The sequence below is a fragment of the Otolemur garnettii genome, unplaced genomic scaffold, assembly GCF_000181295.1.
Source record: "Otolemur garnettii isolate 467f Iridium unplaced genomic scaffold, OtoGar3 scaffold00004, whole genome shotgun sequence".
Taxonomy (NCBI): Eukaryota; Metazoa; Chordata; class Mammalia; order Primates; family Galagidae; genus Otolemur; species Otolemur garnettii.
In genome coordinates, this window is record NW_003852399.1 from 23,175,775 (window position 1) to 23,199,981 (window position 24,207).

The window sequence follows — 24,207 nt, forward strand, 5'->3', positions numbered from 1 at the left end:
AAAAAAAAAAAAAAGAAAAGAAAAATAATCTAAGAAGAAAATATTAAGATGCTCTTTAATTCTTTGGTGTTGAAAAAAGAAAAAATGAACTGCATCTAGAATATAAAGGATTTGTAAGGAGATTCTCCCTCCCATTTTAGCTCTATCTGCTCAAAAACCCAAGGAGAGGGGTTACGTAAAAATAAAACTGAACAAAAATAGTCAAGACAGAAATTATGCAATTTCCAATATTTTCATCACCTACAAAATAAGTGTTTCTCTTCAAAGGTTTAAGTAGAACCTTAAGTCATGTTTATGTACAAGAACATAGATGATTATGGATGTCCATTCTATCCCTTACAGTTTAACATGTATTTCTCTCCAAAAGCCAACCTAAATTGTTAGAGAACAACTTTCTTCAAGTAAGCTTTATAAGACAAAAATACATAGCAGTTTCCATTAACTTCAGATGTTGTGGAATCTTGACATATTCTGAGGAACTGGATATACAACTCTCACTTCAAAATATATATTAATAAATAAAAATGTAAACCTTTTGTTAACTGTTTGCAACCTTTCTTTTGTCCTTTCCTTTGCTGAGATGTTTGTTCAGATTTTACTTTGGCACCTAACCCAACCTTGATGACTTTCTACGTGAACTAAGGATAAGTAACTAAGTAACTGAGGGCCCAAAAGTTTGTAAACATGTTTAAGATCACAACTGTGGCTGGGCGCAGTGGCTCAAACCTGTAATCCCAGCACTCTGGGAAGTTGAGGTGGGCGGATTGCTTGAGTCCAGGAGTTTGAGACCAGCCTGCGCAAGAGCAAGACCCCATCTATAAAAAAAAGCCAGGCATTGTGGAGGGCACGTGTAGTTCCAGCAACATGGGAGGATAAGGCAAGAGAATCACTTGAGTTTGAGGTTGCTGTGCGCTATGACGCTATGGAATTCAACCCCAGGGCAACTGAATGAGACGCTGTCTCCAAAAAAAAAAAAACTATCATAACTGTGCCCTAACACTTCCAACCCAAGAAAAAACGACCACACACACTTAGAGCATGAGAGCACCATGCTTTGGGAGACAGGGATATATGTAGACAATAGGGGAAACAGTAATTGGTGCTGTTACTTTCTTCCTTTTTTCATGATGCCTATGGAATAGTCTTGTTTATTTTTTATATGCTTAGATTTTTTTTGAGAGACTGTTTCTCTTATCTTAATACCTCTATTTAAATCAGAGTAGAACAATAACATTTGTGTGAATTAGAATATACACAAAACAAAAATGCTTGGAGAAGCTGGTTCTGGTAAAGTTTATTGATGATATGGGGTGATGAAACACAAAGCACACTTGTTACTTTTATAGAAGAGAGAGAAATATTATCTTGGTAAGAGAAGGTAGAAAATGTAGAGAAATATGCTGAGTAATTCTTCATACCATTTACATAGCTTTTAGACTCTGTAGTTTGTGTTCAAATATTGATTTTAAATAGCATAACTTTTAATTTTGATAAATGAAAACATATTTAAGAAACAATCCATACATGCCTAAGATATGCCATAATGTATGCAATAAATATTTAACATAAACTTTAAAATAATCTTAAATATTTACTATCACTACTTTGATTTCTAAGAATCATTATTTTATACTTCACAAGTATCTGACTGATATGGTACAGAAAAATAAATGAAATAGGAAATTGAAATATTCATTGTTATTATTTTCCCACTTATTTTCAAGAACATTTACTTTTGTTTTATATCCCTACCTTCTGTCTGGAAGAAAGTAAATTTTAACATAAGGATTCCTTGGCCTCCCATCTTCCCTGGAAGGGAGATCCTTTGCTCCCAAAATTGTAACTATTAATTGGTGACCAACCTTGTCAAACCACAGTTTTATCTGAAAAACAAAAAGAAACATTTAACATCCAAACATATTGTTTACATTTCAAATCCACCCCATTCGCTTACACTAATATTAGTACAGTATATAAATTTTACTTAGTAAATTGTGGTTAGTTAAAATAAAAGGATATACTATAATAACTTCAATGAATAAAAATTGAGTTAGATATTTCAGTTTCTATGATAAATCACTTGGTCTTTTTATTCAATGTGATTGCTTATAAACATGCATATAATAATTACATTATCAAAATTAAGGGACTTTATACACAAGGATGGCTCTGAATCTTTCCTTATGCAAGAATCACTGTAGTTCATTTTGGTTCTCCTACAATACTGACTTCAGAATAAGTGTTCAAAATAAATTGAGTGGATAGTAACTTGTTTATGTGACATTCATAGGGAATTTTCAAATAAATGTTTTATGTTATTCTATAGCAAAGAAACACTTCCAAGATTATAAACAAGCTTACTAGTGGCTACTCACTAGTAGCTCTAGTTAACAGATTGCCTGAGTTTTTACTTAAAACTTTAATAACTTCATGTTTTTAAATTTCGTATTCAGACCTAAAATTTCCTTTTATTTTATGAAGCAAATATATCACATCCTTAGAATAATAAAAGTACATTTTATTATTTGAGATAAGAAAATGCGAATAATTTCCCTGAGCCATAATTAGAGATTGGAACTTCACATCCAGCTTCTGAAGTCATTTGATCTAACTCTTACCACCTCCCACACACACCTCACACCCTCATCCCTCACTATCTGATTCTATGTCAGGGTCTATGATAACTATAGCTCTGATCCACATCTTGGTTCAAAATTCTGTACATCTCTGTCCACTATCTTGAAACTGAAATGGAATCAGAAATTTAGAACTTGAGAACAACAGGTAAAAATCAATTCTGGTTATATATAAAACACTGGCAGTTCAGTTCCAATTCCAATATGGCCTTATAGAATCTCTCATTTCACGTCTTAGAGAATGAGAGACCTAAGCAACTTTTGTGTCAGAAGGGGACGACTAACAGTCCAAAAGAATATATAAAATTATTTTTATCCTATTGTTTCTTGGATGAATGGGTAGCCCTCTTACGGGAATAAGTAAGAAATATCCAAATTTTAAAATTTATCACTAATCTACATATTGTGTTAAGTCTTTATGTTTGATGCAGGTATTACCTTGCTATTGTATAACTTTTTCTAACAGATCAGCTAAGTACAATAATATATCCTACACAATTGTTTCTCTATAGTTAACAAACCTCCTATGTCAGTATTCCCTGGATTATTTACTAAAAAGTTACAAACTCCAGGGGCCCACCTCTCACCTACAGAATCAGAATGGGGCCCTGGAATTTGGATTTTTAACAAGTCCTCCAGGTGATCCTCATGAGCATTAAAATTTGAGAACCACTGCCTTAGATTAAGAGATCAACAACCTAAAGAAAAAAAGTGTTCAATATTTGAAAGGAAAAAGTTCAAACATTTACTTGCCTAACCATATTAGAACATACATACAGAAAAAGATAAGGAGGAATAAGAGACTAAATATTCTTCTGGCAAAAGGCATGAGGGGAAAGCAAATAAAGAAATGCAGAGTGTCTAATTGCATATGAGATGAAAGAGATGTTATAGACAGCGTCATGGTACCTATATAATGTGTGACCACAGCCAGATTAGTTTTTATGCTACCCTTTCTTTTCACTAGTAAAAAAGTGTTTATGGCTGTATTTTTTTCTAAAGCACTAAAAATCTTTCTCTGAGAATTCTGACATGAATATTAGGCACCTCAAAGAGAAAATGATTTTACAAGACTAATAATAAACTTTATAATTAAGAAATAATAATTTCTATGAGACTAAGCTTAAAATTATTGGAGGAAATTATTGACCTTTTTGGAAATTTTTTTGAGGAGTTGAGACTAAGCACTTGTTCCCATCTCCACATCTCAAATATTTTTGCTCCTTTAAAATCACTAGAACTATTTGAGATATATATATTTCAAGAGTCTGATAAAGACTTTTTGTATTTACCTATGCCACGGAAAACAAAAAAAGCTCACTAGTATAATATTATCCATTTCTCATACAAATAGATAATAACATATGGCTTTTTTATAATAATATATTATAGTTTACTTTATTATACTTAAAATATACAGATATTAAAATGATTGTAATAGGTAGCAAGCACATTTTAATTTTACCAATTTGATCAAAAATTAGATTTTTTGATAGCTGCCTTAAACTAAGTGTATGATTAATAGCCCTAATTTTTGTTTATTTTATTCTCATTTATATTATAAATTTTAATATATATTACAATATTTGCATTGAAGTTTTTAATAGATATCCAGTTCATGTCATCAAAACAGAATCATTTTATAGCTAGATTATATTATCACATTACTAAATTTCTTATCTGTGCTTCTTAAATAAATGGCTAAAATACACCTGTTGATTCCACAAAAATACAACAAATGTTTCTTCACAATTCTGGTCCTAACATATTTCTTGTTCTACCTCAAATTTCATTAATAAAAACATTGGTGTCATTTTAATTATTTTAATGTAATTACCATTTCAACTTCAACATGTAGCCATTTTTAATATTGTTAAGAATCTGAGTAGCACAAGTAAATATATTTTACATAGTACAATATTAACTATAGGAAATTTAATTTTTAAAATTCAAACAAAATAAACCAACAATTTTTTAAAAAACATGCAGCAAAGCAAGGAAAGCATACTACTACTATTTTGAAAACCTCTATTGACATTACTTTACTGTATAAGGATTTCCTAATGAAAAGAAGCAAACAACTTGTACCCAAGCATTGCAATAAAATTAAATGAAATTACCATGATTAAATATAAACAAAATAAATTCAATACATTTTATCTGGATTATAATTTTATAATAATATACTTTCTAAGTAATAAACTTTCCAAAAATTGAAACTTATACGTAATAAATATAAAATTCAATTTTAAAAAAGGTACAAATTGATTTGCCAATCTCCTCAAGGAGTTATTGCTTGGAAAATGCCAGAGAATGTAGATGTTGAGTGACATAATGAATGATTTAAAGAGACAGCAACCTTAATGTAATAAAGGAAAATATAAAACAGTGTAAAATCTGTAAATGTTACATATATAAGTGGAATCTACATTAAATCTTAATTAAATGCCACTTTGAAACCTATCAGTTTTATTTAGCATTTAGTTTATCACATAAAATCAGTAACAAAAATTGTCTCTTTAAATTTGTATTCAGTATTCTAATCCCCATGCAGAATTTTACAAGCTGGCTCATAAATGGTTTGGAAGTCAATAATATGGTTTGGAGAAACATACCAAAAAATGTTTTCCTACTATGCATTTTCCAAAAACATACAAATAAGGGTTAAAACACAACTTTAGATTCTATCAGGCAGACAAGGCCTTTACCTGAACCCTAGGAACAAAAGGCGTTGTTCTTCTACTAAGGCTTTGGTTCTGGTAAGCAAAATTAAAGAAAAAAGCAATAAAACAAAACCAAAAAGGACAACACGCTGGAACTAAAAGACCCAAAGTAAAAACAAACACAACTACCCCTTAAATACAATTTTCCATGATATCTAAATTAAGTGATTCAATATAATGAATAAATTAATATTGCCCAATGCTAAAATATATAAAAACTATACAAAATACTAACATTTGTTTAATCAGAGTTTCAAAATGTAGTCAACATAACAGGAATTAGAATGTATATAAAATAACATATTTAAACTCGTATATTCTGAAAGAATGGTTGTAAGCACAGTTTGAGAACCAAGAAATTTCAGATTTTGCCCTTAAACATACTACATAGAAAAAAATCATAGTCCAAAAAGAAGTTAGAAGAAAACTAGAGTTATAGAGTTATTAGTGAAAAGCCATCTGTAGAAGTAATTGATGCCTAAAGAATCTAAACCACGTCCTAATATTGAAACACAATCTGCAGACATTTATTATGTACCACTTGAGATAACACTGTTTATTGCTAATCACATTAATAACAACATATCACTTCTCTTTGCTTAAACAGTTCTTATATTTTCAAGCCTTTACCAACATTTTATGCAAGCTTATTGTCTCATGGTATTCTCATCAACCCTAGAAGGTACTTGATTTTATCCTCGACTTGTAGATGAGGAAATATAAAAAGGGCTATATCCGCCCTTGCTGTACTCAAATGAAAAGCTAAATAGTGTGAAAGCAGAAAATAGAGCCCGATTCTGATTAAACCACTCTATTTCAAGTTCTCAGAATAAAATCAAATTTCTTGTCTATTCTAACGTTTTTTGTGTTCATTTTGAAACAGTTTTCAAAATACACCACAATAATTAGAATGTTGTACCTTTACTCAAGTATTCCAGTAGTTAAATCAGGAACAAAATTAGATGCATGCCTATGGATTTGGGAATGGATTTAAAAGGATTTAATTCTGCTTCTCTCACCAATATTCCACCCCATTCCTTACATTTCTTATAGATGTTTCTCTTGTCTACTTTGAAGTTATAAATAGTTTAAGGCTTCTGTCTTTTCCATTGCTATATGGAAAGAGATGCCACATACTAGGAGAACTGTTGCACAACTCAACTATCATTGGACAGACACTATAAGACACAAATTCTAAAATCCAAAGGAAAGCAAACTCATTCAGTCATGAGATCTCCCTTTCTCTCTCTCTGTCTCTCTCTCTCTCTGTCTCTCAACCTAATGTCTTCTATCTTCCTTTGGGTATGGACACATGCCCTAAGGAAGAAAAATGTTCAGATGTGTTATCAATATGTTACTGATGTCTGTCTGCGTGACTCTATATGGATAATTCATTAGCAAATGCGGGAGAGAATGCATGAAATTCATAGAGATTAAACTAGTATCCTGAAGAAAAGGACTAACAAAGTACTTTAGAAACAGATTTTATTTCCCCTCTTCTCCTACTTGATCTGTCCTAGAACAAAAATATCAAGATAACACAATATTTTTATAAGCAAATATTGCCTCAAATAATGAAAGATTTACCCTAAAAGAAATAGTATTTTGAAATAAATTAATTTTTTGAATCAAACACTTTTTCCATGTTCTAAAATGACCTTAAGCAACTCACAAATTTCTGAAATCAAACTTCTAAAACCTATGATAATTTACACAGAATCTTCACCTGTAAGTTTATACTTTTTAAAGGGCTATTGGAAACATATTTTTGGTAGCTTTTTAAAAATTTGAGATAAAAATCATGAAAAATGCCATTAGCCATTTAACCGCATACAATTCAGTGGCAATTAATGCATTAACAATGCTATGGAATCACCACCTTCCTCTAACTTCAAAACTCATCAGCCCAGAAAAACGGACACCCTGTACATAAAAATTACTCCCTATTCCTCTATCTTGCTATCTTCAATCACTAAGCTTCTTTCTGTTTCTATGGATACTATGTCTCCATGGATATTACAAATATAAATGTTAAAGTACTATGTCCCTCATTGTAATTTGTAATTCATGAAAATGTCTAACAATTCTGTTTCATACAAATGAAAAATTTAAATTTGTACACTGAAATTTCTTTTGCATTTTTAAAGTCACTTCCTACTATTTACTGCATTACTACCTTTAGGATATTCAATGCAATGCAATGCTTCCAGAATAACACAGTTATGACAACAAAGAGTAAAAGATAAGAGCTCTTTCATTCACAGAAAGTTTTTAAAGACTATAGAGTTTATAAGGAGATAAAAAGGAGACATGTTTATTCTTAAGTTACTTAATCATTTAAAAAGGGCAAATAAAACTTATACTTAAAATGGAGTCAGAAAAATATTAAAACAAAGTGACTTAGAAAAATATTGCAACTATCAATCAAACACAGACCCCAAAGTGAAATAAAATATGATTTGCAAGAGAATCAGTCATATAGTGCATTCTTACAGAAAGAATGCTGAGCCTCTTTTCACTTTTAAAAGAATTGAAAACTATGTTTTATTTTAGCCCTCTATCAAATCAACTAGCCAAAGACTGTAAGTTAATTCTAGAATAATAATAATTACAACAGCAATTGTCTGAAGGAAGATACTGCTAAATACTAAAAGAACATATAAAAAATAGAATCAAAATAAGGAAGTGTTGTCACTCAAAAGGCTAACATACAGTCCAGGGGGCATAACCCTGAGTCCATGCTGATTTTCTCATCAAATAAAGTAATGGCACTTTCATGGTTATGCCCTAGAATAATAAAGAGAAGCACAATTTAGGCATGGAGGGAAAATAAATTACATACATTTTTTAAATAATCACCACCCTTGAGTATGAAAATGAAACAACAAATGTGCATTATAATGTATATTTTCTATTTGAGAAAATGCCAGTCCATGTAGTGACGTAAAATATAAGAGAGATCAGCTCAGTTACTATACAAATTATCTTTGTTCTCAGGCATTTTAGTAGTCTCATGATTTTGTCAGTGAGGTATAAGTCCAAGTAAAATCTCACCAAAAGCAAAAATGCCCAAAGGTTTAATAGGAGGAAAGAGGAATTATAATGTTGCCTTATGACTTCCTATGGTGTTTCCCAAAGAGTGATACATGTAAACATTTATTTTTCCAACCTCAACACCTTTAGAGCAAACAAAAATTATCCCCAGGCTGCTTCAGATAGGTTTAAAGATAACAGAAAATATTGTGTTCAGGAGAGCATCTGATACTTCCCTGGATGCAAAGAATGAGAATAAAATTAACAAATTTTATTCATGAAGGAAAAACCATTCTACCATGTTTACTTGTAGACTTTGTGACTAGCACTATGCTTGACATGAGGTCAGATCTTACTTAGCACACATTTCTAAAATAGATGATTGAAATTTAATTCAATAAAAATATTTTTGGACAAAAAATCTGCAATTTTTCAACAGACTTACTATTTCATTTTTTGCTTCATATTGTAATTTTAGTTCTCAAAAATTATCCTAACAAAATAATTTTGTCCTAACAAAAATACTCAAGGTTTAGGGCAGTGCCTGTGGCTCAAAGAGTAGGGCGCCAGCCCCATATGGCGGAGGTGGTGGGTTCAAACCCAGCCCCGGCCAAAAACTGCAACAACAACAACAACAACAAAATACACACACACACACACACACACACACACTCTCAAGGTTTATATTCAAGGATTTCCATGGCATCATTATTTGTAATATAAATTAGAAACAAGCAAGATATCCTATAATTTAAGTTAAAATGAAGTATTAAATAGGTATTAAAATGATTATAAGAGGAATTTAAAGACAGGAAAAAGTTCACAATATTATGAAGTGAAAAAGCAGGATTCAAAATAGTATGGACAGATTTTTCCCAGTGTTATTTAAACTTTATATGCAAATGATTATATTTTAGTGTCTGAATGTAGATGATTTTTATTTTATATTTACTTTTCTGTACTTTTCATATTTCCCCACAATAACATATACTATATTTATAACCATTGCCTTTTATATATGTGGTTGTGGGGGGTGTGTGTGTGTCTGTGTGTATAATTTTAAGACCTAGGCAGCTAAAAGTTTTACTACCAATATCATAGTGGAATATATTAAATGAGAAAATGGTACAGATTTAAAATTATAATTAAATAAATTTCAAAGCAACATTATTTATAAATCTAAAGACTGTAACTTTACATCATTATACAGATGTTTAGAAGTTGATCTTTTAAGTTTATATTTCCCCCAATATTTAAGTTTAAATTCCCTACCATATTAATTTTGAACCATGAGGAAAAATAGTTGAATTTGAGATTTATCCATCCCCGAACTATGTTCCTCACCCAGCCCTCCTAGTCCAATTTGTAATAGGACCTTGGAATTCAAGTGAGGTAACAAAGTGGTCCTCAACTTATTATGGAAATTAAATTCTGATCCCTTCTCCACCAACTCAAGCCAACTATACACACACACACACACACAAATTTAATTATGTACTGGCATTGTCCAGATCCTAGAGCCTCACTTAAAGATAAGTTATTGAAATGGAGCCATAATAAAAAATAACAGCTAACATTTACAAGTGTTTTCTAAGGTGATAGAAGAAAATACATACACATTTGTAACTATAAATAACAGCATATGTGCTGTCAATATATCTAAGAAACTAAGTAGAACGATGCTACTTATTGTGGAGAATAGATAAAAGATCATTGTCTTCCAATGAAAAAGTTCATTCTGTTTATGAAAGAGAAAGAAAAAGAAAATAATAAATGGCAGAAATACACTTCAGTATGACATTTACAATCTCCTAAGAGTATCTCATCTTTCTGCATAACTTTCCTGTTATTGTCACCTTTGTGGTGTAAATAGTTCCAGGTCTAATGACTTTTTCAATAATTTTCATATATCAATCTTGCATATACTTCCTATATCTCCTTTTAATTAATGAATATATTTCAGAAAAAATAAAATATTACCCTTCCCTCTACAGAAAAGGAAAATTTTCATAATTAATTTAACAAAAAAGTATTTCTATGGTTCTTAAAATATCAGCCAATGATAGTTTTGCTTTAGCTGTAAAATTTTCATCCAAAATTAAATGTCTATATTTAAGAACCTATATAGCTCTATAATACTCACAGAGCTTCAAGTTTAGTAATCACTTGCATTACTGGCAATATTAAACTATATGTTTCTAAAATATAACTTAATAAATTTAAGTATATTAATATTTTAAAATGGTTTAATAAGAGAAAAACTAAACAAATAAATAAAAAGTAAAGACTTAAATTTGTAAAGATCTTCTAATATGAATATAATGTCAAATGTATAACTAGATTTCTAAGTTTTATTAGAATATGTTCAAATCAGGGAGCACTTCATGTGAAGTCCACTTGCTGTGTTCACTATCCTATTATGTATCTTCCTATATTTGGCTTTGCTGTAGACAAAGAAATCTCAAGTACCTCTCTATATGTCATAGCAATATAAATATTTCAACGATTACTATGAAATTCCCGCCAAATTTCCTTAAGGTTGTAAAGCAGTGAAGAATATAGAAATATTTGCTTTTATCTCAAGTACCATCTTTGTACAGTACAAAAATTTTATTTCTCTTAAAAATCTATGATAATTTATAGTCATTTTAAGGTATAGAGCGAAATTCATGACTTTGAATTTTGGATAATTACTAAGGTAAAAAGAGTTTAGATATCTTCACAAAATCTATCACTCATTAAACTCCAGAAAACCTAATGCTAATAAATAAAACAGTATAATAAATAATCTAAATTGAATTTCAATGAGTTAAAATCAGTAAGAACAAGAAACTTGATAGTAAAAGGATAATTATGTTCTTTTAAAAGAACTTGGTTTATAAAAAAAAAACTAGCATCATATTTTAAAAACACTAATATTTCAGAAATAAAAAATAATTTAGTGATTACATACTGAAAGTTGTCCTGATAAGAACTGTGGAACATCCCTCAACATGCCAGGACTCATGGGAGAGGTAACAGAAATAGAAGGACGATCCATTTTTTGAGATTCGAATGAGCTAGAACCTGAAACGATAATTATACATAAAGAATGATAATAATGGTTCTTTCTTACTATTGAATAACTGTTATTATATATCTCTTATATATTTATTTTTAAATATCCACAAAATGTTATTATATAGTCTATTAATCACAATGTTCCAAATATATTTGGGTTATTATTTTTGTAAGTGTAAGTGCATAAACACAAGGGATTTTCTTAAGACCAGCAGTGAATCATTTTCTGTGCAAGTTAGAGCTCTATCTACTTCAGAGCTCTACTTTTTCTGTTTTTAAAAATAGAAATAATGAGGAATAACCAAAACGCAAATCAATGAATCAATATAAAGACAGTCTGAACTTGCAGTTCTAACATAGGTAACTAGAATGTCCAACATATTAAATGTTTTCAGGAGGTGATTTTTTAAAAAGTATATCTAGAAGGATATAATAGATTGTCAAAAAGAAGTGAGAGACTACATAAAATGACACTACAGAATAGCAGTAAAAACATAACTATTGTACCCAGAAGTTATATGTATGAATTTATTTCTATAAAAGGAAAGGAACAAGTTAGAGAGTGAATAGGAATAAAGCTAATAGGATACTATGTGAATAATGTCCCAGGACTTCTGGACTATGCACTACTGTATCCACAGTAAGCTTTATGAGTAAGATAAAAATTGCATCTGAGGAAGATGATTTTACCAACTACTTAAAACGTGGATTGACAGGGAGAGGAATGGAAAACAGTTAAGAGCAAACAGAAATGAATAAGATGATAGTATTGATAGTAAAGGTTATGGAAATAGAATAGAAATAAGGAATCAGGCAATATCATGAAAAAGAAAATGAGGACTCAGAAACTAATTAGATGTGAAAGATAAAGGAAAGAGAAGGGAAAACAGGATTTCAAACCTGATAACTAAACAGGGGATTAGGAAAGTTCTCTGTGTGTCTGTGGTGTTCTCTGGATAGGACAATACTGATGTTCTTTGGGATTTAGAACACTATGGAAGATGTGCGTTTAAGGGAATGAGTGGATAGTAACTTAATCTGAAACACAGTTACCCTACAACACATCTGAGATATCCAAGGGGAGACATAAACATGTAACTGGAAATATAAATGGGAGCAAATGCTGGGGTAGAAGCGAGTGTTGGAAATTAAACTGCAGAATTTTATGTCTAACTGGAGATACAAGAAGATAAAGCTCACCTCCACAGAGAGTATAGTGTAAAATGAAAGAGAAACTACAAGTTGTGGGATCAGAATCAATAGTGGTATCTTTTATATTATTTAGAAAGTAGAAAGAATGATGCCTTTATACTAAGAAATAAGCTGTGTTCTTACTCTAAAGGTTGTTAAGCTTCAGGTAATGAGAAGACATTTAACAGAATGTATTCTTTGAACATAACAGAGATAAAGGGACAATGATAAAACCTACCTGGTAATCAAAAAAAACAAAAGAAAGGAATTTATTGGGGAAGCAGAAAGAGAGGGTAAAGGACTGGGCTTTAGAGAAACAGATTATTTGATGTTTAAAAAATAAAAAATTGGACCTGTTTTGAGAAAGGACCCCCATTTCTTCAGGAACAATTTTAAAATTGTAGCCTACATGCTTCTTTTGTTTTGCAGTTTTTGGTCATGGCCAGGTTTAAATCCACCACCTCCAGTATATGGGGCTGGCACCCTACTCCTTTAAGCCACAGGCGCCGCCCTAGGTACTTCTTAAATAGCTAAAATAAGACAAAAAGATTCTGCACTGCTCACACTATATCTGAGTGATATAATAAAGGTGAATACAAATTTTATGTACCCCATAGGCTTACTTTAAGAATTAAGTGTGATAACACTGGTGAAACATCAAGCATAGTCGCAAGTATTAAATAAAATGGGAGTATTGAGAATGATGATGATGAGAGAATTTTATAATAATAATTATATTATTAATTTATTGTGTTATGGTTTTATGTGATCATGATACTATTTTGGATAAAATGATTTAGCAAGTAGCCAAAGGTACTAAATCAAATAGATCATGTGACCATACTTTAAAGTATAGAAGAATGGTATTCCAAAAAGATTTCACTTCTGTGGTGAAAAATTTAAAGAAATTTATACTTATAATTGCAAATATGAAAGTCAAAAAATCTATTTTGACAGTATATTCTCAATTATTGTGGCATATAGAGAATCTTACCACCTCCATTGCTACCACTATGATCTAAGTCACCACTGTCTTGTCACAAGATTATTAAACTCTCACTTGTCTCTTTGCTTTTATCCTTGACTGTATTTATTTTCAACATAGTAGCCTGATTTTAAGACTAAATATCATCTCAAAACCAACATATAAAGCTCCTAACTTCCCTCAAAGTAAAAGCCATAGTCCTTGGAGTGGCTTATACAACGTATGCCATTTGACTATCCATTATTCCTCTATCCTGATTCCTACCATTCTCCCCCTTGATCACTCCATTCAGCCACACTGGTCTCTTTGCATTTCCTGAAATGCACCTTAGGATTTCCTGTCTTAGAAAACACTGCACTGACTGGATCCAATGCCTAGATAGATCTTCCCCCAGCTAGCCAATCTTTCAAATTTTTGCTCCAATTCTTCATTCTCAACGTGGTCTATCCTAATCAACATATTTCATTTGTTGAAATATGCAGCCCTCCTCCTCCTTTCTCTCAGTATCACTTACTCTATTTCTTCAATCAAGAAACTTAGCTCACTGGGAAAAATTCAATTGTTTAACATTTCAAATAGTACTCAAAAACAATTAATAAAAAGCATTCACATATTTGACATTTAAACTTATTGGTCTATTGTTCTATCACAACTGTTATCCTACTTACCAAAAATATAAATTAGAATAAATGTAATTATTTCCCAGTTTGCTCCATGCATTTCCCCCTGCTTATTGATGGTGAGATTACAAAATAATAAATATTTTAATTGGAGTGATTGGGGGATGAAACCTTTGGAAGTGATAGATAAGATCATAATTTTTTATTGTAATCATATTATATATGGTACACAGGCATTCCAAAACTTACCTAATTGTAGAGTTTAATTATGTGCAGTTTATTATAATATAATTTAAGAATACTATATAAAAACCCATAGAAAAGATGGTGTAGTTAAAAAATTTTAAAATATTATAAAATTGTGGGCTGTGCCCATAGCTTAGTGGGTAGGGCACTAGCCACATACAACAAGGCTGGCTGCTTCAAACCTGGCCTGGGCCAGCTAAACAATGACAACTGCAACAACAAAAAATAGCCAGGCATTGTGGCGGGTGCCTGTAGTCCCAGCTACTTGGGAGGCTGTAGCAAGAGAATCGCTTAAAGTTCCAGCAGTTCTCAATCTGTGGGTCACGACCCCTTTGGGGGTCGAACAATCCTTGCAAGGGGTCACCTAAGACCATCTTGCATATCAGATATTTACACTATGATTCATAACAGTAGCAGAATTATAGTTATGAAGTAGCAACAAAAATAATTTTATGGTTGGGGATTACTACAACATGAGGAACTGTATTAAAGGGTCGTGGCATTAGGAAGTTGAGAACCACTGGCTTAAACCCAAGAGTTTGAGGTTGCTGTGAGCTGTGACACCATCACACTCTATGAAGGGTGACATACTGAGACTCTATCTCCAAAAAAAAAAAAAAAAAAATATATATAGAATTTTGTACTGTTTTCACAGTGACATGAAATAATGCTAAACTTTGCATCTTTATGTTACTGTATACTTAACAAGATTAACATTTCTTATTGCACATTAATAGATAAAATACTTCACTTAGCTTCTGATGACTGAATGACATTATTAATACCATTTTCTTCTAGAATAAATGAAACTTACTGGACTCCAGTTGTGCATGTGTGCTATCAGGTATTCTAGGTATATCTCTGAAATGATAGAAAAAGAAAAGAATACAAGATACTATTTGAACAATTAATGCACTGCTATTTTTAATTCTTATTAACCTGTATTATAACAGAACAGTGTTAAATAAAGAAAACTGTGTATGGAAGCAGCAGTACTTATTGATAAGAAAAACATCCTGGGCTAATTCCAATTATTTAAGAGTAATTAAAATTCACATGAATTTTAGCAGATTGATAAAAACATAGACTTTATTTTCTATGTGTCTCACTATAAATTATCCATTATAACATTTTATGTTCAACAAGGTAAGTTTTACAGATGCATTTTAATTCTATTCTACTCTGTATCTTTACCTGCCATTCTAAATAATAATGAAGTGCAAATAAAATATCACCAAGACAAAAATTAAAATATTTGTGTTGTGACTGAAACTTTTTAAATGAAATAACATCATTGGCAAAAAAAGGTAAATATATTTCTTATTAGGACTTGCAAATTTACCTTGTAATCATATTTATACCATAAATAAGTATACATTTTTTAATATTAATTGTTAAAAGTCATTCACAAAATTACATAAAAGACTGCAAATTATTTAAAATATTTTTTAAAATATGATTTGAGGATCCTTTAGTACCAAAAATACATATTTGATAAACACACTAAGCTAGTACACTATAGTTTTACCAAAGTATAAAACTACAAGGAAACAAAATAAAAAATGGATACAATCTCATGTGCCAGACTGAGTACTTTGAAAGGAACATTTCAATAAAACTAATTTATCAACCCAAGTCATTTTCTCCAGCGTTTTTAAAAAAAGAGAGGAAAATAAGAAAGCCTCATTATTTCCTGAATGAATGAAAAAGTAGGCATTATTATTATACAATAAAAAAGAATGTCTATAGGGGTCCTGTAGAATTTCTACGGCTCCACCCTAGAATGCTCTTACCCCAAATAGTCATTTAATAATTCACTGTCAGTTTATATATTTTTCTATTGCTTTTGTTTGTTTTTTTTCCTTTTTGAGACAGAATCTCACCCTGTCACCTAGGTTAGAGTGCAGTGCCATCATCATAGCTCAACCTAGGCAACCCTAAATTGCTGAGCTCAAGTGAATCTCCTGCCTCAGTCTCTCAAATAGCTGGAACTACAGGCATGTCCCCCTATGCCTTTTTTATAGATAAAGTATCTCTTGCCCAGGCTGGTCACAAATTCCTGGCCTCAAGCACTAGAATTTTAGGTGTGAGCCACCATGCCTGACCTGTTGCTTTTATTTACATATAGGGTTATCTTTTACATTGGCATAGAATGTAAGTCTCTATAAAGTAGCTACCACTGTGATATTTAATGAGTAACTCATAATTTGGTAAAAGGATTATATTTACTGCCAACTTTTGGAAACTGTCGATTTATATCTATCTATATGACAGTGATTTTCAACTGGTGTGCCACATGGTGCACCGGTGTGCTATGAGAGAATTTTAGGTATACTGCAAAAAATTTTAAAGATCATTAATTAAATTATTACTGAAAGAAGTTCAAAGCACAGTAGGTATATTCTATTTCCTATTTTTTTAATCAACATAATTTAACTGCCACAAAAATTTAACTATAGGTTCAAGTGTGCCATGGGATAAAAAAAAAAAAAAAAAAGATTGAAAACCACTGCTATGTGGATTATGTTTAATCTAATAGGCCTTATAAATTATAAATACAAGTTACAAAGCCCAATAGTACTTTGTTGTTTGCTTATTTTTAGTCTGTTTACCCACCTATCTTTAAAGATGTTATGTTTTTCCTTAAACTATTCTATAGAGAATTGTATGCCCTTTGGTTCTTTCCTATGTTGAAATCACCATCTTGAAAAAAGAAATGTAAAATTTGTAGACTATAGCTAATTGTCATTTTTACTATGTAGAGGACCACAGTTCATGCAACTTATATTAAAAATAACTATTACTATAAACCCCTCCACCACAATGCTCTTAGTACTTACTAAGGTGCTATAGCAATAAAAACAATAAACACCTAACTATTTCTTCTTTCATAATTAAATATATATTCTACTGTAATCAGATAAAGAGATGTCATGACTTTCATAAGGTAATTTTGTAGAGAAGGAGAAAAAGTGTTGTCTACAAAATAATTTCTTTTCATAAAGCAGACATTTTGGATTGCACATGATAAACTATTTAATAGGAGTCAATTTTAAATGCATAAAAATAATGAAATCAACTTACCCAATAGGCCTTGAAACAACAAGCTCCACTTGTGGTTCAGGTTTGGATTCCAAAATGATATTATATACTTCCTCAAATGTGGCTCCTTGTAACAGCCTTCCATTCCATTCTAACACTTCATCACCTATCATGTGTGACAGTAATATTAATTGTAGGAAGAAAATAAATCTTATAAATGCAGTAAAAACAAAAGTAATCTTAAGCTTCAACAAACTCCATAGAATAAAATCACCATAAGAGAATGAAAAACATACTGAGAAAAGCTCTGGTGGCACCAAATTTGATAGTCAGAAAAACAGAATATTTCACTGCAAAGTACAATAGTAAGAAGATAAAACATTACATAAAAGTTATCTCTATATAACTTCATAATAGAAATTCTCATTCCAGACAAGTGTCAAAATCAGTTGCCTCTTTGTATATTTTATGACCACTTACTCCATGTTTCTCAATATATATGCAATTGGGCACCTTGTTTTCTTTAAAGGATCTCCATTGTCTAAATTCTCTTGTGAAAAAGCTCAGTAATAGGATCTCTTCAACACACTTAAAGATCTCTCCATTTGTATTAACCATTTGAGAAAAAGGGGTGACATATTCTAGAAAATATGCATTTATCCATGAAGTTTGTTTCCAAAACTATGTTGGAATTTTTTCAGAGGAAAAATATAGCTTATGGAAAGTACAATAGGTTAATGTTAGATACAGATTAGAACATCAATTAGTAAAAAAATAAGATCAGTAAATATAATAATTATTTTATCTACTATGGCTCAAGAAATAATGTTCTAACTTTTTCTAAAAGAACAAAGATTCACATCTAAGTTAGATGACCTCTTTGTTACTGGTCAAAGTACTTCTTTTTTTTTTAATTTTTTAGTGAATCATAACTGTGTACATTAATATTCTCATGGAGTACATAGTTGTCCTCATTTAGAAGTACTTTGATGATTCATCAAAGTACTATGATCCATCACAGTACTTCTAAATGAGGACAACTATTTTATAGCTTCTCAGGTTTAATAAAGTTTAAATGTAACAATGAAAGGTAAAAACCTACCTGGCCTAAGATGTCCTACAGTATCAGCTAAACTTCCCTTTTTCACTTTGGTAATAAATGCACAGAGTCGACCTGATTCAGTCATCTTTCCTCCTACAACCTGTTTAAAAGAGGAAAGTATTAAAACAGGCATATTATTAAATGAACATAGTTCAAGATTCAAGTTAAAAAAACTATACCAATTTTGCAGCTTCTAAAATTGTAATTTAATGTACTGAAGATCATTTCTTAAATAAATTATTGTTGCTATTAGGAACTGAATATGTATACTTAAGAGCTCTTTATTTTTTACATATTTCAAATGTTTTGCATTTTAACTCTTATGTTGAAAATGTTCCATACCTCAGAAAAATAATCATTTGTAATTCTATCCTTATTATAGAATTCTTACTTTTGTCATTTCCAATACTATACTATTATAAGTACTGAATAGTTACATAACATTTCTAGTTATATATTTAAAATATTATAATACAATGTACTTATTTTGTTTACTCCCATTATGATACACTAGTAAATTCTCATTAGTTAGTAATTCTTTGTGCACATAAAAATTTACACTTATAATGTATTTTCCTTCAGAAAATTATAAAATGTACCTAATCCTATCATGAGTTATACAAACTTTAGACCATTTGTATCCCAATTTTTCTATTTTTCATTTCTATTAAAAATATTTTTCAGAAAAGAAAAAATATCAGGAATAATGCTGTGGAGTCACATATATACTTGTAAGATAGTGATCTTTTGCAAAATTAATGCTTTCATTCTGATCAACTCTACAGCAAATCAAGTAAGCAATAGTAACTAACTTTACCAACTAAAAGAATTGTTTTCTCTCTTCTACATTAAGTAAAAAGAATATGAATTTAAAAATCACTGATTTATTCTATGAATTTATCATATAGTTACAGTGAATTACACTGAGATGCAATTCAGTTAATATTAACAAATTAGCCCTATGTCTGATTTTGTGAAATAAATATATAGACTGTATAGGCTCATATCTCTATGTATTATAAAACTTTCTTGGCTTAACACATTTTAACTTTAATAATAATAATTAATTGTACTAACCATAATTATTATTACTGCAATCTTGTTTTATGTCTGGCACCGTATTAAATGTTTGTATATTGATTTATTTAACATCGAGCAACTATACTTCAATTAGCCCCATTCAACAGATAAAGAATCTGAGGCTAAGAAAAATTTTGTTGCCTGCTGTCAGATAGCTCTTGCTATAAGTGGAATTCAAGGCAAGACTCCATAACACTCTATATTATATTTCTAACAATATACTGGGCAGATCTGGATTTTATTTGTCATTTTTTAAGAGATGGGATCTTGCTATATTGCCCAGGCTGAACTTGAACTCTCGGGCTCAAGTGATTTCCACTTGCCTAGGCATTCTGAGTAACTGGGATGACAGATTAACACCACAGCACCAGATGGGCAGATATGGATTTAAATCCTACCATCATTACCATCTTGTTAATACCCTGGACAAGTCACAGCACTTCTCCATTTCTCGCTGTGAGTGCTAAATAGATGTAACATGCTCAGATGAGTGCCAGCCATATGTTACCATTCAATTGTTAGTTGCTCAAGTACACCTACCCAAAATGTCTTAGTATCTCTTACTTACTATACTCTAAAGGACAACACCTGTAGCAGCTTAAAAAAATGTACTCTTCTTCAATTTTAGTTTTTAATTGGTTTAACCAAACAAGAGCCCTATCTGGTGTTTATCAAATAATTTTCTGGTATTTTATAGTAAACATAAATTAATATTTATATTTAATACCTAACATAATAATTTTTGAGTTTCCACATTCAAACATAATTCTCTCTCTGAAGATAACATGTGTATATATGTGCACACACACATTTTACTACATTGATATAAATTTATATTCTTATATAATACACATATTTCCTAAGTTGAATATTAAGTAATTATATAAAACTAGCATTTTAATAGAATAGAAACATAGACATAGTTTTAAAGGTCAAACTCTATAGATAAAATGAGTTTGAACATTGTATTTAAGAATCAAATTGACCCTAATCAGGTTACTTTCAATATCTTACAAACTATGCATATGATTACTATGGTAAAATAATGGCAACTTCTTAAATAATACTAGAAAATAGATAAATTTTGGATAGTAAGTATAAATATTTGCAAATCTAAATAGTGTAAAAATACAGCCACTAACCTGGTATAGGTAGAAAGAGTTATTGTACTATTTGCTTTTCTGGTAAATCTGTAAAGGAGCATAAAGCCAAAATCTCATACATTTTATTACATACCTTCAAACCAAGCATTGTTCCTGAGTCTCGAGGTACACTTCCATCTTTCAGACGCTTATTTAATAAAATCCGACCAATTAAACGATCTCCATCTTTAGATGGCTGCCAGGTCACAGGATGCTGACATATTGCATCAATAAACATAAAATTAACATTTTTGTTGGTTGTTTTATGTCAAATAATTTCTGTATAATCTCTGTAAACTGCAGAATTCTGAAATGTTATGATTACACAAACCAGTTTTTGCTCCAAAACACTGATCAAAGGGGCTTACTATACTATACTTATAATCTCAATCTTATAACCTCAAGTTTTTTATCAAAATACAATTACTTCAAATTCTCACAGTTCTATAACAGAAAACGGAAGTTCTATACCTTTATAAAATCTGAGAAATCTTGAAAACATTATGCCAACTCTTAATTATCTACACGCTAAAGATTAACTAAAAACTCACTGGCAGAAAAAAAGATTGAAACTAGGTAGTTAAATATAATTAAAAAATGAAAATTTCATCTTCAAACACTTTTAAAATTTTTGAAATACTGTATTATAATAAAAATCAAAAGGTCAAATCATATAAAAACATGAAATTTAAACTTATGATGGGAGCTTTCTGGAATAGATTTCTAGATTAAAATAATAAAAAGCACACAAGCCCTAATAACTTTACAATTGATTCTGCATGGGAGAAAAATGCTTTATTTAAAGATGAGGATAGACTACATTTTTCACTTTTTGGAGGTTCTTCCCTGTTTCTTTCAGGACTTTGATATAGTTACCAAATTACTCTTGCGAGATAATTCAATGGTATCTATTGTTAAATAACCTAGAAAATATTAGTAGTTTATTTCTTTCACAAGGTAAAACAAAGGCCTTTATAAATGACACCATTATATTATGAATGCTATGCTAAATAGCAAAGTCAATGATTTGTGTAATCATAGTAGTTCCACAGTTCTCTCGAAGTAACATGCATATTTTCATGCAAAATTTAGCAGGCAAAAGACAAATTCCAGTCAATATCTATATGGTAAAGAGATTTCAAAAGTCCCACTATACTAAAAGCAAAAATAATAACTATAAAAGCAGATGGCAATGGTTCTAATACTAATTAATACTACATTAAGATGCTATGACAATAAAATAAAAGACCAAAATGACAGTGAAAGGGAAAAAAGAAAAACAACTTTTTCTGTGCAAACAGACCCAATTATCTCCCTTTTGCCTGGGATTCAAACTATTAACAATTTAATTTTCATCCCAAGGAAAATATACACAAGCAATCAAATAAGCCAATCCAAAAACTTGTTCATTATTTGTTCATTACAAAGTTCTCTCACACGACCATCAATAAAAACATTCCTTTGTTCCTAGGTTTTAGTTTTATTTACTTATTTTTTAGTATGCTGTCAACAATAAAAACAGCAAAGAAAGCAAGAGGTTTTTTTGGTTTGTTTGTTTTGTTTTGTTTTTCTTTTCTGCACCTTAAGAAATGCTACATTAACCCTTGAAATGCCCTATCCTTTTATTATGTTCTGTTTTCATGAGTGACAAAGAGCAAACGAAGACCAAATGAGCAGGTTAAAAGGCAGGCTCCACAATCTCAGTACCTTATCACTATGGCTATGTTCTTCGTTAAGGGTTGTGCTACTACACGTATCTACCCCAGAGTCCTTAATCTGAGGCTCAGACCATTCCAAATCCTCTTCCAAAGAGTGGCCACCAAAGTACATCATTTTCTTTTGTCTCTCAGACTTGGTGTTAGAGTCCGACAAAACTGCCTGCTCACTAGTTTTTCTTTTTCCCTTTTGACTGTCCCCTATAGGCGTGGGATTAAAAAAAAAAAAAGATACAAAAAGAAAACATGCAAAGGTGTAAATAAAAAAGGAAAAGTGAAATGATAACAAAAATTAAATAGTAAGGCTCCACATGTCTCACCAAAGACATTGGGGATGCCTCACTGCTATGCCAAGACGTATGGTCCAACCAGTTGTAATCCATGTCTCCTGTGAGTCAGACAAAAGAGTACAGTAAAGGAGACAGCGAAAGAAAGGACAGAGACATTATAAACATTTTAAATTGTGTGATCCTGTCTAGTTTCAAGAATTTTGTCTGTAACACTCATACATATATATACATATATGTATATGTATCAAAAGAAAGCTGATTCCAAGTGAGTAAAATATAGAATGCAGAATAATAAGGTATATGCCCTCTAGACAGATGCTATAAAAGAAAAGTCCTGCAAGAAGGGAAGAGGCTAATAATAAACAGGAATAGAAACAAACAAACAAAAAAAAAACCACTGTATATGTTGAAAAAGAAAAAGACTAGCACCTACATCTCTAAATTATTCTATTCTTCTTTCATAGTAATGTAAAGACACAAGTTTGAGGAACATTCAAAAATTAAACTGTGGTTTTCCAATAACCACTACTTTAATTAAAAACCAAGTAATCAAACATGTTGTTCCTGGAATACAGTATTATATGCTATATAACGCTGAAATCTCCTAAGATATTTGGGTGGATTACCAAAAAACTGTTTACACAGATTAATTTTGTATGAAATGACAAATAGAGGAACTCAATTTCTGCTAGTAAAAATAAAATGAAACTTACTTAAATATCATGAATTATTTAATATTACTTTAAAATAATTTTTCAACTTTTTTCAGAAATCACATGCTTATTAAAAGTAAATTAAAAATTTTGTCAGACATGTGATGGGCAACTAAGAATGTATGTTCATTTCCCAAACTTACATACTTCTTCTTTGTTTATAGTTGAAAGAAACACTTCTTTTAGTATGTATGTGCATATCTATTTTTTAATTCAAATTATGCTTTCATTTATTGAGAAATATTAACTCAATACTTTCTATTTTCTATGTATTGTGCTAAGCCCTAAGGGCTAAAACATGCAGAGTGGGGGTAAACACAATAAATAATCCACATCATATAAAATAACACAAAACACTAATTTGGATTTGGAGCTCAGCAAACACCTCTAAGTAATTATGTTTAAAAGGAGAACCCAAAGATGTCAGAAGACAGACAGATGAAAAGTGGAGAAAAGTGCTTTCCAGGAAGAGGTAACAATACATAGTACCATTAAAAAAAAAAAAAAAAAACAGCTAAAAGAATGCCAAAGTATTTGAACCAAAAAGAATGAAAGAGACTATAGTGCTAAATGAAACTGGTCAGGCACCATAGACCAGCTTCAATAGGTTTCTTTTTGTCACATTAAAG

The 24,207-nt window shown here is 30.6% G+C and overlaps 1 protein-coding gene across 33 annotated transcripts in view; it reads right to left on the reverse strand.

The window, feature by feature from the left end:
- Positions 1–24,207, reverse strand: part of RIMS2 (regulating synaptic membrane exocytosis 2) — a 597,279-nt gene that overhangs the window by 257,236 nt on the left and 315,836 nt on the right. For 19 of the 33 annotated variants that reach the window (XM_023517393.1, XM_023517383.1, XM_023517348.1 and 16 more), the window contains 7 exons: positions 22,896–22,963; positions 20,955–21,074; positions 18,639–18,738; positions 17,579–17,702; positions 15,309–15,355; positions 11,346–11,458; positions 1,753–1,883 (listed from right to left, as the gene is read on the reverse strand). In XM_023517393.1, coding sequence (XP_023373161.1) covers positions 1,753–1,883; positions 11,346–11,458; positions 15,309–15,355; positions 17,579–17,702; positions 18,639–18,738; positions 20,955–21,074; positions 22,896–22,963 — 703 coding nt within the window. Of the gene's footprint in view, positions 1–1,752; positions 1,884–5,344; positions 5,393–11,345; positions 11,459–15,308; positions 15,356–17,578; positions 17,703–18,638; positions 18,739–20,954; positions 21,075–22,567; positions 22,777–22,895; positions 22,964–24,207 lie in introns of all 33 variants that reach the window. The other 14 variants (XM_023517386.1, XM_023517366.1, XM_023517361.1 and 11 more) reach the window with 3 other exon arrangements.